The 15,795-nt window shown below is 38.4% G+C and overlaps 1 protein-coding gene across 1 annotated transcript in view; it reads right to left on the reverse strand.

Moving 5' to 3' along the window:
• The window catches only part of LOC126471460 (hippocampus abundant transcript 1 protein), a 103,869-nt gene that overhangs the window by 63,038 nt on the left and 25,036 nt on the right, over window positions 1-15,795 (reverse strand). Inside the window, exon 3 of the mRNA XM_050099652.1 lies at window positions 8,073-8,135. Coding sequence (XP_049955609.1) covers window positions 8,073-8,135 — 63 coding nt within the window. The remainder of the gene's footprint in view (window positions 1-8,072; window positions 8,136-15,795) is intronic.

The following is a 15,795-nucleotide window of genomic DNA, read 5'->3' on the forward strand; positions in this document are numbered from 1 at the left end:
GCGAGAGACTGTGGGAAAGACAAGATTACAGTCATATGGACATATTACAAGAATGGAAGTCAGCAGGGCACCAAATACAGGCTCATAATATGACAGTATGAGACGAGACACCTACAGGAAGACTGACATACTGATGGGTTGTTGGAGTGAAGGAACTTGTGAAGAAGAGAGGAGAATGGAACACAGTGGAGAAGGAAACATGGAGGGAAAGGCTTATGTTCCAAACAGACCAGTAGAAAGAGGAGGCGGAGGAGGAGGAGGAGGAGAAGAAGAAGAAGAAGAAGAAGAAGAAGAAGAAGAAGATGATGATGATGATGATGATGATGATGATGACGAGGGTGTTGGTGGTGGTGGTGGTGGTGATCGTAGACACTGTGTCATGTTGTTTGGTACAGTAATATTTGACATTAGTTTCAACACACAGAGGTTTTCTTGTTGCAAGGCCTTATGTTAGAATGCTGTTTTTATTACTTTTGGATGACAAAGGTGCAATCACAAACTGTTTCCTGTTCATTATATAGTTTACTGTCTCTCAAATTCTAACACACAGAAATGGTTCTTTCAACTAAGACATGAAATCTTGCCGTTTCAAATGAAATCATTACTCTGTAACATTTCTGACAACTCACACATCCAGAAAGAATGGCTTAAATGAATCTATATTCAGAGTCTATGTTGAAAAGTGTATCAACAACAAATGATTGAAATTGCAGGGTGACAAAGTACATGTAGCACAGCAGTGTTAGTGTAAGCAAAGAGTTCAGTATTACACCAAGCTCAGTGAAGTGCTGTCGAACCAGTGGGCATACGAAATCAAGAGTCAGTATGTACGTTATTGCCAAAGGGTGCAATATTCACATGAGAGTCCGAATGAAGAAGAACGACCCACCTCCGGGATATGCCTTTTTTTCTACGGTGTAACATTTTGGCCTGTACATTGCATGCTGCTATGTCAAAAGTGTTTATAGGAGACCACTGGACAGAAGAAGATTGTAAACAGCAACAAATGTGTACTGGACAACAAAATATGACTAAAACAAAGATGGGCAAAAATTTTGTTCACCAAGTGGCTAAAATGTTTTTGGAAAGGCCTCACTTCAATCTGTCCCCTTTACACACTGCTGGCAGCTTTGAGAAGCATTTAAGGGCAGCATCAAATGTTATGTTTTTAACTGCCATTGAGAACAAGATGTGATCCTGATTCCAACATACTAAGGGCACTCTGAACAGCAACTAGTACACTGAGGAAATTTTAGAGACAATGCTGCACGACATATTTCATTAAGATAATTCTTAGCCGTGTGTGGAAAGGAATGTTTAAGCATTATTCAAAGTTTGAAGTGTAGCACAACATTCCTGGCCTGCAAATTGTCTGATATGATTGAGATACAACTGGTAGTTGACCTGTCCGACATAGTCCTATGGCAACCACAGCTGATCCTTTGTGGTCTCACATAGAAACTATGCAGAGAGAAATTCTGCACGAAAATAACTACAACTTCTTTCATTCCATGCCATGACATTTAGAGAGTTTGATAGCAACATTGGAAGACTTTAAACCACGATGAATTCTCACTGAGATAATATACAGTTCAGTAATCCCAATCATTTATGATCTGTGGTGTAAAGTCCATTTTCGCTGCACGTACTACGTTTATTATGCAATTCAGTAATGATGATTAGCAGTTGTGCACACACACACTTATTGTTGAAATAACTTCTCAATTTGTAATGCTCTCTCTCGATCTCTCACCCCAACATACTTATTAAATTGTACTCAGTGCCCACAACAAAGAAAATGTATTTTGTTGATTGTTTGCTTGCATAAAGTGATAATATTCTGTGGACACCACTTACAAAACATACAATAACAACCACAACAACAACTACTGATAGCTTAGACAACAAAAAATTATTGTCAAAAGACGGACAGGGACAGAAGATATAGACGACAAAACTAGTTTTACAAGTGATAATGGGAGCATTATGAAACATGGTTCATGAAATTTACTAACTTTAAATTTTTTTGAGCTTCTCCATGTAAGGAAAATCATTATCTTTTATTGAAGTAAATGGTGTTGCTCAAATTTATAATAACCAACTAAAAAGTTATGGCTTTATAATACGTGATGTTCTCAGTCAGATGTGTAATACACCACAAATTTAGTATATTTTCCTATACAAATTCAAATCTACTAATTTAGGCCCCATTTTGAGAAAGTAATAGTTTATATGGGGTTGGTGAAATTTACAATAAATACTGAAATGTTATGACTCCATAATATGTGATGTTCTCAGTCATACATGTAATACATCACTGATTCACTATTTTTCCTACACAAATTAAAATAAACCAATCTAGGCCTCAAAAGATATGAGCAACTAAAGGCTAGTCTCTATCTTCAAACAATTTTCCAACAATTTTGAGAAGATAACTGGACTGTCACCAATCTCTTCAATAATGGGATACATAGTCAATTACAATTTGGATTTCAAAGAAGCCACTCTCATAATGCAATTATTTATATATTCACTGACTACACAATCCAATTTTAAAGCTATAAAATAACATAAATTGTGTTCTTCTGTGACACATCAAACAGTTTTTTTTTTTGAATCAGTACTTTGCAGGCAAATATTTTCAAGCCAAGTAAAGCAGCTTCAACAAAGAAAACAGCAGCAGCACTTTCCAGCCAAAGTAAAATGGTGTCAACAAAGACAGAGTTTGGAAATAATAAAAATATTCATACATTCTAGGAGGAAAAATAATCTGCACTACACTCTAGTGTAAGTTTGGCGCAGAAGGGACTGAAATACAGTTACTAAAACTCTTTGACAAACTACCGATGGAAATAAAAGTGCCAGACAGACAGCACTGGTGTTTTCAAACACAGGTTAAAGTTCATCTTTGTTAATAACTACACCTACAGCATCAGAAATTCTTGAATAGAAAAAAGTTGTCAATTATAAACATATAAAGAGCAAGCAGGTAGAGTTAGCAATATAAATTTTTAAAAGGAATAGAAGCACCTTTTGTTTGACTGACACATGCTACACCAAAATATTTCTTGGGATTATGATCTCTGGGGATCATAACTAATTAGACTACAATTACATTAAAGTGGCTTGAAATTATTTTATTAGTGTGAAGGTGGCACCCACTGAAAACATTTAACAGTAAAACCACGAATGGTTCAAATGGCTCTGAGCACTATGGGACTCAACATCTTAGGTCATAAGTCCCCTAGAACTTAGAACTACTTAAACCTAACTAACCTAAGGACATCACACACACCCATGCCCGAGGCAGGATTCGAACCTGCGACCGGAGCAGTCCCACGGTTCCGGATGTAAAACCACACACTATATTATATTGTCTTAGTAAAATTATTCAACTATTTTATTACAAATAACATTTAATCTTAATTTGTTAGGCACATAATAATATGTAGGCAGAAAAAAAATCAAAGTACCATTCATTCAAACCTGATTTTTGTTAATTAACAAGACAAATGTAGGAAATGTACGTTAATTGGAGAAAACATTATGCTGTTCAGTATATAAGGTGAACCAGAACTCTACCAACAAATTCTCAGAGGTTGTTCAAGGACACCTTCTGGGTATTTTGGTATAAAGGACCACCAGTCTAAAGTGACTCATTACAGACTAATAATTTAATCATGATTTATTTGTTTTTTTGCCACAATTATCCTTGTTTCTGAGAAAATACATTCACAATAGAGAAGATGCCTGTAATATGCAATAACCAAAATATGTAACACAGAGTAATGCAACAACCCCAGACAAAACACGTGCACTTTAATCATGGTGTGTTCAATCTGTTCTATCTGTGTACAGTACAGCATGTAACAAATACAGAACTGCTCCCTTACAGGTATTGTTCAAAATTTCAACCACCATGGTCATGGCAGATGCACCATCAACTGTCTTACACACTAAAGAATTACAGCAGTTTGACGTACTACTTCTGCAGCTGCAATAATTCCAGGAACCAGGTCCATGTGAGTAACTATCGGAGTCTTGTGAGTACGCAAATTGAACACATTTGTTTCCAAACAAGACACACAGCTCATGCCATCAACATCTGCATTGTTGTGTACTATTTTCAGTGTAATACACATGCAAATGTTAATTGGAGTAGGAAACCAAATGAAATGCAACAACTCTGTAATGAGCCACCAGAGGCCGTGTGTTCCGAATACCAAAATACTCACAAGGCATCCCTCAATAACCTCTGATACTTTGTTGATGGAGTTCTTGTTCACCATGTATATGTAAAGTAGCATATGGATCTCTGAGAAAATGTTTTCCAAAGTACTTCTGGTATACCAGTCCGACAATTCCGTCAGATGGCAGGGACATAGATGACAGCCACTAGGCAGCGCCCCTATAATCAGTGAATGTTGCCACCACCACCACAGCACTATGCGCGGGTCATGCCTGCCATGCCAGCCTATCAGAGCTCACGGTGGTCCTATAAAGCCGACAGTGCATGGGCTAAACCTACAGTCGTGTTACAACAGTGCTTGTGATCATTTATCTATTCATCATTGCTCTGGTCACTGATAGTTGCCACGTCTTGGTATCCAATTTGGCTTTGCTCTGTCGTCTTGGTATTTCGGCAATTGGCCTGTGTTGTCAGTCGTCCCTGTTGTGTGTGTCTATGTTGTACTGGCGACTGATGCCGTCAGCCCTTTGACCTGTGTGCTCTGGTCTCGCTCGATTACAGTTACTAGAGCACTGTGCACTTGGAAGAATGCAACAGAAACAATAATGGCAATGAAGCCTATACTTCTGATGCAAAACTTATTTGGATGTACATGATAAGAGAAAGCAAAATCAATAACGATAGTTCCTGGAAGTCTTTCCCCAATGAAATAACACTCTGCAACCTTCGAAAAAGTAATCAACTTAGGACAGATGACATTTTGGGAAGCAATCAGGTACCCTATGATACGAGAGCATGTTTTCTGAACAGGAAAGTAAAAATTTACACAACAAGGTAAAGCTTTATCATAGGACATTGCGCTCAAATGTTATACTGCCAGTCAATCTCCATCTTGATTAAAAGGTGTGGAAAAGTTCATAGTTGTTGCTGTCGAGCAGCAATTTGTCTCCCCAATGCATCCCCAACATTCCCTATAGAATTCATTCCATATAACTAGCTGGCCATTCATACAACAGATACCTCAACATGCAAGAAATTCATTCTCTTCAACAGTTTGTTGCAGATGAGCAAAACTGTTCACAAAGAAGCAGCATGGACCAACTGCACCTCTGAAAATACACATGTAGTACCTCAGAGTATTAAGAGTATTTCACTGACCATCGCTGAGGAGCTGAAGCTCCATATCCTTATACATATCACTCCACACCAGGATTCCTACCTCTAATTGGTCTCCTTCAGTAGCATACATGTGACTGAATCAGCAACAGCTTTCCCTCTAGATGTGCAATAAGAATAATTCAGAAAACTGAATGATGGTTTAATCTGGAAACAGCACAGTCCTCCATTTATTCATGGTCCAATTTTGATGTTGCTGACTCCACAATAAATGAGTTCATCTCTACACTGCCACAAACAGAATACACAAGGCCAGGTGTCTGGCACATAGCCATACTACCTTGAGTCTGCGATACGAAGTATGACATGAAACTGCAACCCCTAATGAAGACGGTTGGAGTTAGGTTATTTGGGGGAGGAGACCTAACTGCAAGGTCATCGGTCTCATCAGATTAGGGAAGGATGTCAGCTGTGCCCTTTCGAAGGAACCATCCCGGCATTTGCCTGGAGCAATTTTGGGAAATCACAAAAAACCTAAATCAGGATGGCCTAATGAAGACAACTGATTTGTAGGGACCAGTGGATTTTTCTGTGAGTTAAGGCCTCTTGTGGTGCATATACTGTTGGTCGACGTTGTGCTTGTCTGAAATATTTTTAATCTCCTTCAAGGTATCTACATACTCTCCTCGACAGAATAGGATCTACGTCATTATGCTGTAAACTTCACCAACACTGCTCACAACGCACATACTAACATAAAAGAGACACTATGGGTTGAACATACTGATTTTTGTTACCTTTGAAACACTTGCCTATTCAAAACAAAGATTATGCCTTTCTGACAGAGAAAGCACATTTCTGGTTTATTTTATGCATAATTGTAAATTGATAAATTGTTCATGAAGGCTGTGGCATTCTTTTGAAAAACCACAGTATTAAGGACTAAAACACCTTAAAAATTGAATATCTTCTTTATACTGTAGCCCAACTTCTGTAGCTGCTAATGAAAGCCATGAGGACAGGTGTGGGTTTGGGGATATATACACAAAGACGAGAAAGTTTCTGTTAAGACTGAAACTATGTGCTTGTCACTGACTCAAATCTCAACCCCTGCCCATTATTCTGGAAGCAGATTAGCTGACAAATAAAGCAAAAGGGGGAAAAAAACCTACAAACATGTAACAAAACAAGAGCTACAATACGAGGAAGTATTTACAGCATCCAACCATTACAACAAAAACAATGACAACAATAATAATAATAATTAAAATAACGCAAGGAACTGACACGCAGCCTTCACTGATTGCCAGTAACTTGTCTATTCTATCCTGTAGTGTTTGACAATACACTAAACATACCTGAAATCCACTGGCTTGCAATCGAGGCATTGGCACCACTCAGTAACTTGTGAATTTCAAAAACATTTTCGTACTTTTTGCTATATTTCACTCACAACATAATTGTGGTCTAAAATGTATCTAACAGTAAGCTACCCACTATCATTAAGTAGTAATGATGCTATATTACCATGTGAACAAAAATCCGATTTCTTAAGCACATACTTTCTTCAAAATCATTTGGGAAACATTACAGAACTAAAAATTCATGTGTGATGAAAAGTAAGCATTTTCTTTTTTCATGAGGAAAGTAAATCTTTTATGGAAAAAATAAGTTCATAAAACACATAAAACAATGTGGTTTAGTCTTATATACTGTTAAGGGTTTTTACAACATGAAAATCTGAAATTTTCCCCATTTTTCCTGTCCCAGCCCAGAGCGCAGTGTGAACACCCTGAATGGCGGCTTGTGCTGGCTAGGTGTGAGCCAGTCCAGTACACTTCATCCCAACCTGTCCTGGCATGCAGTGTGAATGCAGCCTTGGAGTAGGGTTGAATTGTCCGGGGGCGTCACCAGTGTCGTCAAGAACACTGTCATGTTGTTCATCGCTCTGCAAGTTGTCATTTCTGACCACAAAATGTGTGGGAATCAATGGCCCAAGGGAAAGAGTGGTTTCATAGGTGCCCTTTATGCCACCTCCTGAGGATGTTTTGTGTCAATTCTGAGTGGTGATGTGCCTGAAATGTTTTTCATGGACACCCATAAGAAAATCACTTGATTTCAATGCTGGGTGTTGAGGTTCTAACCTTCATCATAGATGCGTAAAAAGAGGGGGTAAAATGTGGGTAAGAGGGAGTGTAGTGACTTCCTCATTGTGTAACATATCTACGATGGTATGGGGAAGAATTATTGTGAAATTTGGTGCCAATGTGACACCACTAATCCGTCTTACACCCCACATGAACTTCTGAGCTGTGGCCTCCTTTTTGCATGTGTCAACACTTTTCTGTTCAAAGCACTGCCAAGCCTGGATTAACACTGCACTGCTACATTACAGAGAAAGATTGTAGGCACCTTTGAGCCAAATTTCAAACTTGTGTGTCACAATGGGAAACAATTACGGTGTTTCAAAAAAGTGATACATTTTGTGTACAGTGTATATTACAGTTACATGTTTCCTATTCTGTTATGTCCAATTGTTTATGTCAACACCAATAATATACAAACAGTATTCAACCACTAATACATGAATAATGAGAAACCAAACATCACAGCAAGCATAAACATGAAAACAGTTGTTGCTCATCCGATACATATAACAAACATAATCTACAAATAAAATATTTAAATGTATTTTGACACTTTAAAAATGTCTCATTTTTAATATTTCCAAACAGAAAAAAATTAATCAAATGAACACTGCCATTACCTTAATTCCCATAATTAGTCCATTCATAAGGAATGTGTGATCTGGAAATGTTTCATTGAGAACCTGAAACATGTAATAAATAATGGTGTTTGTACTAGGTAAACATAACATTCCAATTTTTAACTTACATTAAATCAAGTTAACAATAAATGCAATTGAAAGTTCTAAAGGTTCTAATTATTCTTTTATACCAATCACTGAGATTATTTCTACCAAAATGGGATGCATCAATGCCATTATCATCAATCTATGTTGTTTATATGAGAAGTAGCAAGATGTGTAAGTGGACCTATGACAAGCAAAATGTTTATAATAAATACTGAGAGACAGTGGTTGTCACAGAACACAAAAATCTGCTAGTTACAAGGGGAGAGGGGAGAGGGGGAGGGGAAGTGAGAGGGAGGGAGGGAGGGAGGGAGGGAGGGAGGGAGAGTGTGAGAGTGTGTGTGTGTGTGCGCACAAGAAGAACCATTCTATACAGGGTATGACTGAATGGGCCACACTACTGGGATGGGAAAGTGCAAAGACATAAGTATAGTGATATACAAATGCTCTGCAATCAGACAGCCATTCCTTCTCTGAAAGTGTCTCCTATATTTGTGTTCCTCATGGGACTGAGACTATAATACAAAATAAACACAGTGCAAATGAACATACAAAAGAAGAAATCAGGAATTCATTATCAGATTCAGCATTTTATTAAGTGGTTCACAAAAGAAAATCTTTTTCTGGTCATTACCAATGAGGCACTGGATACATAATGCACAGAGTCAGCACGTTTGCTCTGCAGAGATATATATTGTGTAGGGAAATCTGCATTGCATGAATTTGGATCAAAAAAGATACAATTGGGTACATTTGATGATGGCTTTCTTCCCACACAGCGATGCTACCTTTGAAAACAACACAGCTGACCATCTTGCACATCCTGAATAGCAATGGGTCAAACAGAAGTGAGACCACTTTAATTGTTTTGGGTGGGCTGCAAACTCACAGACCTGTTTGCTTTTCTTCACTTATTACGAGTGGTGGACCTTTGTCACAATAATCCAGTGCATTTTCCTCTAGATAACAAACCTTGGTCATGTACAATTTACTCAAATATGTTCTTGCTTGCAAATTCCTGACTATTCTCAATGAAATGCATTGGGAGCCCCGTCTGGTGTGTTTTCACACCACCAGAAGCTGCAGGATGTGTACTGAAACACACCATTAATCTGAAAAACTCACAATGGATGAAGGAATATATTCATTTTGTGATCATATGAATTACACATAAATGTGTTTGGAAGCCTTCTTCTCTCACTGCAACAAACAGGGACTATGATATAAACTTTAAAGTTCATACATCAACAGAGGTTCTCTACAACTCAATATGAAAAATAACGAGACAGATACCTGACAGCAATCTGTTGAGGGACATGAAAGAAGATCAGAGATAAATATCTCAAAGCAAAGGTCATTAGGGATGGTTCATTAACTTAGTTGTGGAAACAAAATGGAAGTGATATGTTTTAAAGCAACATCCCAATACCTGGAGAAATCACATTAAAAACTTTAATTAGAACAAGTGAAAGATAGCATAGGATGTTAAATGATTGTGCACGAGGCATTTAACACATACGCCAAAAAACAATGGCACAGTTGCTGAAGTTTATTTCAAATGTTAGATCATAATTAACAATGAAAACAAAAATGAAAACAAAAACTATTGATGTTCTACAATGTTTATTTTGTAGGCTGAAAGCCTGTACACGAAATAAATATTGTATAAATATTGTATAAATATTGTATAAAACCCACTTGGGCTACTAGTCGCATCAAATACAGGTACAATTTTGAGCTTTCAACAAAATTCTCCATCATTTTTGCCAGGGACAAGTGACCATCGTGGCTGTTGCTGTGTTAAGTGTTTATAGTCCATATGTGACTTGGGACTGATCATCATATATCATCATTACACCATACTGCCAGAGATTGTGTCCAAGTCTGTACTGGTGATGCCAGCACTCTTGTAGGAATGTAAGGAATTCGGCACATTTCTATGTGTCTTCTCAGCATTAAGAGCTTGCTTCCACACACTACTAAGATTATAGCCACTGTTCTCGTTGCTGTTGTTCTCACACATTCTAATTGTTGCTGCTTCTTTAGCAGCAGGTCCCCTGTAAGTTGATGTGTGGAGCAAGATTTTAATTTCGTGCAATATTATTTTGTGTTTGTAACTCTCTATTCAGCAACTGCTGGTTTCTTAATTTACCAATTTTTAATGTGCAATTGATGCTGTGTAACCAGTCACAAATGGTAAGGGTACACTGTGACCAATGTAGCTCCTGCTGTATTCACAAGGAATCTTATAAATTCCAGGGACCCTGAGACAAAGACTGTCTTTAATTGTGGGCAGGACTTCCTTTATGTTCTTGGGCAGTAGAAAAATAGGTATCACGCCTCTTCTGCCCAGGACCCTACCTACTTTGGTAGATGTGGACCCACAGACAGGATGGAATACAATAGGTAGATTATCATGCGATTGTTCAACATTTTTGAATTTTCATTTATTTATATCTTGAGCCCATAGCCATTCTTTCAGAACAAATATTTAGAGATTAATCTTGCAGTCTTGGTGGTTCTGGTCACAATTAGCGGTAACTCTACATATTAATGTATTAGCAACAGATCTCTTCCAGACAGGGTGGCGAAAAAATCTACACCAAGATGTAAAATGTGTGTGTGTGTGTGTGTGTGTGTGTGTGTGTGTGTGGCATACACGCCATGCATCTGATTATCATTCGACCAAAGCATCTAAAAATGGTGACTTTCCGTATCTCTCTGTCGCAGTAGTGAACCAGATGTCAAGATACATGCTGTTCATGTGAACAATGAACTGCTCCAGAACTTTGGCACATTGTGGCCAGACCATCAATATGTCATCAACATATCGATAAAATGAAGATGGGTAAAACGCAGCCAAATTTAATGTGCATTCCTCAAAATGGTCCCTAAAGAAGTTGTCCACTGATGGAAACAATGGAGAACCCATGGCCATTCTATTGGCATTTTCATACAATTTACCACCACACAAGCAGTAGGTGAGTATCAAAGCATGATGGAGCAGCTTCAAGGGAGTCCAGGGAAGAAGAGGCATAAGATGTATTTTCTGACTGCCCAAGAAGATAAAAGGAGATACTGTGTGTGAGATTAAGGACAGTCTTGGTCTCTCAATCCCTGGAATTTGTGAGTGTGGAAGCAATTACATCGGTCAATCTATCAGTATCATTTCTGACTGCTGTGCAGAAAATCAAAGACATATTAAAAATTGTGAACATTTGCTGAACACAGTGTCACAAATAAACACAGAATAATGTTTGATGAATCTAAAATCTTGTCCCACACATCTATATAGCGAAATTCTGTTATTATGGAAGCAGTAGAAATTAAAATGTGCAAGAATAACTTGAACCGGGACAGCAGGTATAATCTTAGTAGTGGGTGAAAGCAAGCTCTCGAAACTGCGAAGACACACCAAATGTGATGGATTGCTTCTTATGAGTGGGCTGGCACCACCAGTGGTGACATGGAGACAATCTCTGGCAGCATGACATAACGATGGTATACTCAGCTCACTCACAGGCTGTCTATAGGCTATAAATGGTTACCGCAACAGCACCATTACAGTCTGTTGTTCCTGACAAAGAAGATGGAAGATTTCATCATACGCTCAAAATTAAAACCAGATCTGCTGCAACAAGTAACTGACAATGTTTAATATGAGGATGGCATAGTGAGAAACTTCAGTCTCATATCAACAGTTTGTGATTTCACTGTTATTTTTGACAATGACAAATATTTCTTGAAGTAACTAATAGTGAGATCTTAATTTTGAACATGTCAACTTACACTATTAATGTGATTATTGAGGAAAGTTAACAATTTGTCCTACAGAGTAGTGCATTTCAGGTGACCATCTTGAAATTTCCTCAGTAGTTGCAAATACCAAACTGTTGTTTATACTAACTGATATTACATAAGAGGATTAGAACTTTTTCACATAGTGCATGTTTGTAATACGTGTATGAGCGTAGAAACTGAATGTCTCTTTCATTACGAACATACAATGTGTAATGATATTTGAAAGTATCATTACAATCCTTCTGGGTGTATTACCAAATCACCTTATAAAATATTTAAAATGCTAAAATACTAAAATAACAAATTTTTTGGCCATGTTGCAGTGGCCTTCCTCAGGGCATAAGCAAATTAACTGGATAGAGGATGCTTCAGTACATAGCATTGATAACAGTGTCATAAGACTACCAGCACCACCTTTCTTAAATTTTATTGGCCACAAAATATCACTGGTCAGTGTTAGGAGAGAGTGAAGAGTTACACAGCTTGCTCGTAATTGGTAGCCTGCTATGAATCAGGAAGAAGGTTGTAGAGCCTATATTTTCCTACTGTTTATTTTGGAGAATAACACCAGTTATGCTTGCACTTTTTGTTTAGCTGGTCATGGGGACGCTGCTGCTCTATGATCACACTCGGCCCATCTTACCTGGATTATTGACAGCAAGGGACACAGGAACCCAGAAACCTGCAACCACCCTCTCTACTGACGTTGTAAGGCTGCCGCAGCATTTCAACTCCCACTCCCATTTTCCATGTGGATATCTATGGCCATGTTGCATGTACTGCTTGTTGAAACTTAATAGCCTGCCCAGAGTTGTGACGGTGTTCCACTAGTGCTGATTTGTTGTGCTGTCCGAATCAAATGGCACTCATGCTCTGCTATGTAGGTGAATTCAATGACTTCCTGTTTCCCCAATCTACGTGGTGCCACACTCATGTATCTCGTATGCACCTGTGGTGTTGAGAGCTTTACTGCGTCATTAGTGGACCCTACCAAACCTTGGATCTTGCAACCATTCTGGAAAACTGATTTTATGCCTCCTTTGTGGAGCAACTTGGCTAATCGATTACAGACATCCTTGAGAAAAGGTAAGTGCACCACTGGCACGTGTTCTTTTATTTCATTTTCTGGGGCTAGCTTCCTTTTGAGCTTTGTATCTCTTCTTATAATTTTACTGAGATAGCGATTGGCTCTTTCAATTCATGTTTCGTATTGTTTTTATCTCTGAAAGGGTCACCCAAGGTGTGTGTACATTTCTGGTACGCCTTGTATCCCTATTTGACATTGGGAGTTACGCAGACCTTCACATCCAGGAATACAACTGCACCATTACTTTCTTGTTTTAGTACGATCTGGATGTTATTACTCAGGCTGTTAATTTGTGTCCAAATGGTTATGGTGTCATCCCCATACTGTGGCAACATAGTAGGCAGAATTGTGCAGAGATTAATGCTCTTTGCTCAAATGCTTGCTTTCCAGTTAATTAGTCAAGAACACTGCAACATGACTGAAATCTTAGTTATTTTAGTATTTTATAAGAAGATATGGCAGCAAACTTAGGAGGATTTTCATAATGATTAACACCAACAGCAGAAGCCTACATATCTATCTTCGATATTATGTCCAAAGATGACAACAACGAATAAGTAAAGTGCACTTACAGTGTATGAGGCTCTTCCACTGAAGAGTGCTGCTGTTGGAAAACTAGATGTGCTGACAGACTGACCTGTAGCATAGCCAGAGGTCTAGGTTAGATTGGAATGTGAAAATTTGATTGTGAGTTGGCAACACGACAGCCATCATGGACTAATGTGTAGCGTAGATTGAGATATACATCTGTCATAGCGATAAACTACTTGTATGTCTCGGTTACGATTTCATCAAAAATTCTGACGATGTGGTTAAATTCCAACTTAGTAGAACAAAATACCTGCTAACTTTATTTACACACCATAGGAAATTATGAGCTAGTATTCTGCCATGACACAATTACTGGAGCAGTCAAGACTCATCCCAATTGTAGGTAACAACAAGAAACATGCCTCTTCCTGGTGTGACTGCTCTCTTAGCAACTGAGCACTGAGGTAACAGAGTAATAAGCACTATACATTTTAAGAGCAATGAAAGTACTTTAACAGAGGAAAAATTTGCAATGAGTGTGCAGTAACACACTTAATTCAAACACAGTTTCACTAGATTTGTTTTCTAGCCATTACTGTACTGTGTAAGAGTGAATACACATGCCCGATTAAAGTGGAATGACTTGGCCCAAGAATAAATTACATAACATTCACATACATAGTAAAAAATGGTGCTCTTCTGGTTAAAACTGCTTCATGTTCGGCCTTTTCGCAGAATGTTCTTAATCTTTCCACCACTGACGGCAACAAAAATTGGTCAGGGGACATGTAGTGAATAAAAAGCAGTTTGAAAAGTATCTACAGTAACACTGCAGTAATATGGCATAACATATTCTCTGCATATGAACCATGCTATACACAGTATCTTCCAACGTTCACTACAAGTTGGGGAGTGAGCTAGTCAATTTACAATAAAATCAGACCCTATGCATTAATTTAGAAAAGCTGTTTCTAACACTTAATTCACCAACAAAGAAGAAGCTAGATGATAACCTCCATTCAGATACCACACGCCACAACAAATTGTAATAGTATTTGACCAGCAGTTCTGATAAGATCTCTAGGGCAAAAACATTGAGTTTCTGCATTTCTCACATTTCAGTCTTTTGTTGAACTCACTTTGGGGAATTCCAATCAATTCAAGACAGGAATCCTTTGTGTATCTTGCAATTACATGGATTTCTGATCAGGATATTCTCGAATCACATTCTGATTACTTCCCTGGCATTCCTATCAGAATTATCATAAATAAGTAGTGTGTCCCACTTTTCTTCATTCTACATCTACATGACTGCTCTGCAATTCACATTTAAGTGCTTGGCAGAGGGTTCGTCAAACCACAATCATACTATCTCTCTACCATTCCACTCCCGAACAGCGCGCAGGAAAAACGAACACCTAAACCTTTCTGTTCAAGCTCTGATTTCTCTTATTTTATTTTGATGGTCATTCCTACCTATGTAGGTTGGGCTCAACAAAATATTTTTGCATTCGGAAGAGAAAGTTGGTGACTGAAGTTTCGTAAATAGATCTCGCTGCGACGAAAAACGTCTTTGCTGTAATGACTTCCATCCCAATTCGCGTATCGTATCTGCCGCACTCTCTCCCCTACTACGTGATAATACAAAACGAGCTGCCCTTTTTTGCACCCTTTCGATGTCCTCCGTCAATCCCACCTGGTAAGGATCCCACACCGCGCAGCAATATTCTAACAGAGGACGAACGAGTGTAGTGTAAGCTGTCTCTTTAGTGGACTTGTTGCATCTTCTAAGTGTCCTGCCAATGAAACACAACCTTTGGCTCACCTTCCCCACCATATTATCTATGTGATCTTCCCAACTGAAGTTGTTCGTAATTTTAACACTCAGGTACTTAGTTGAATTGACAGCTTTGAGAATTGTACTATTTATCGAGTAATCGAATTCCAATGGATTTCTTTTGGAACTCATGTGGATCACCTCACACTTTTCGTTATTTAGCATCAAATGCCACCTGCCACACCATACAGCAATCTTTTCTAAATAGCTTTGCAACTGATACTGGTCTTCGGATGATCTTACTAGACGGTAAATTACAGCATCATCTGCGAACAACCTAAGAGAACTGCTCAGATTGTCACCCAGGTCATTTATATAGATAAGGAACAGCAGAGGTCCCAGGACGCTTCCCTGGGGAACAC

The sequence above is a fragment of the Schistocerca serialis genome, chromosome 3 (assembly GCF_023864345.2).
Source record: "Schistocerca serialis cubense isolate TAMUIC-IGC-003099 chromosome 3, iqSchSeri2.2, whole genome shotgun sequence".
NCBI classification, from domain to species: domain Eukaryota; kingdom Metazoa; phylum Arthropoda; class Insecta; order Orthoptera; family Acrididae; genus Schistocerca; species Schistocerca serialis.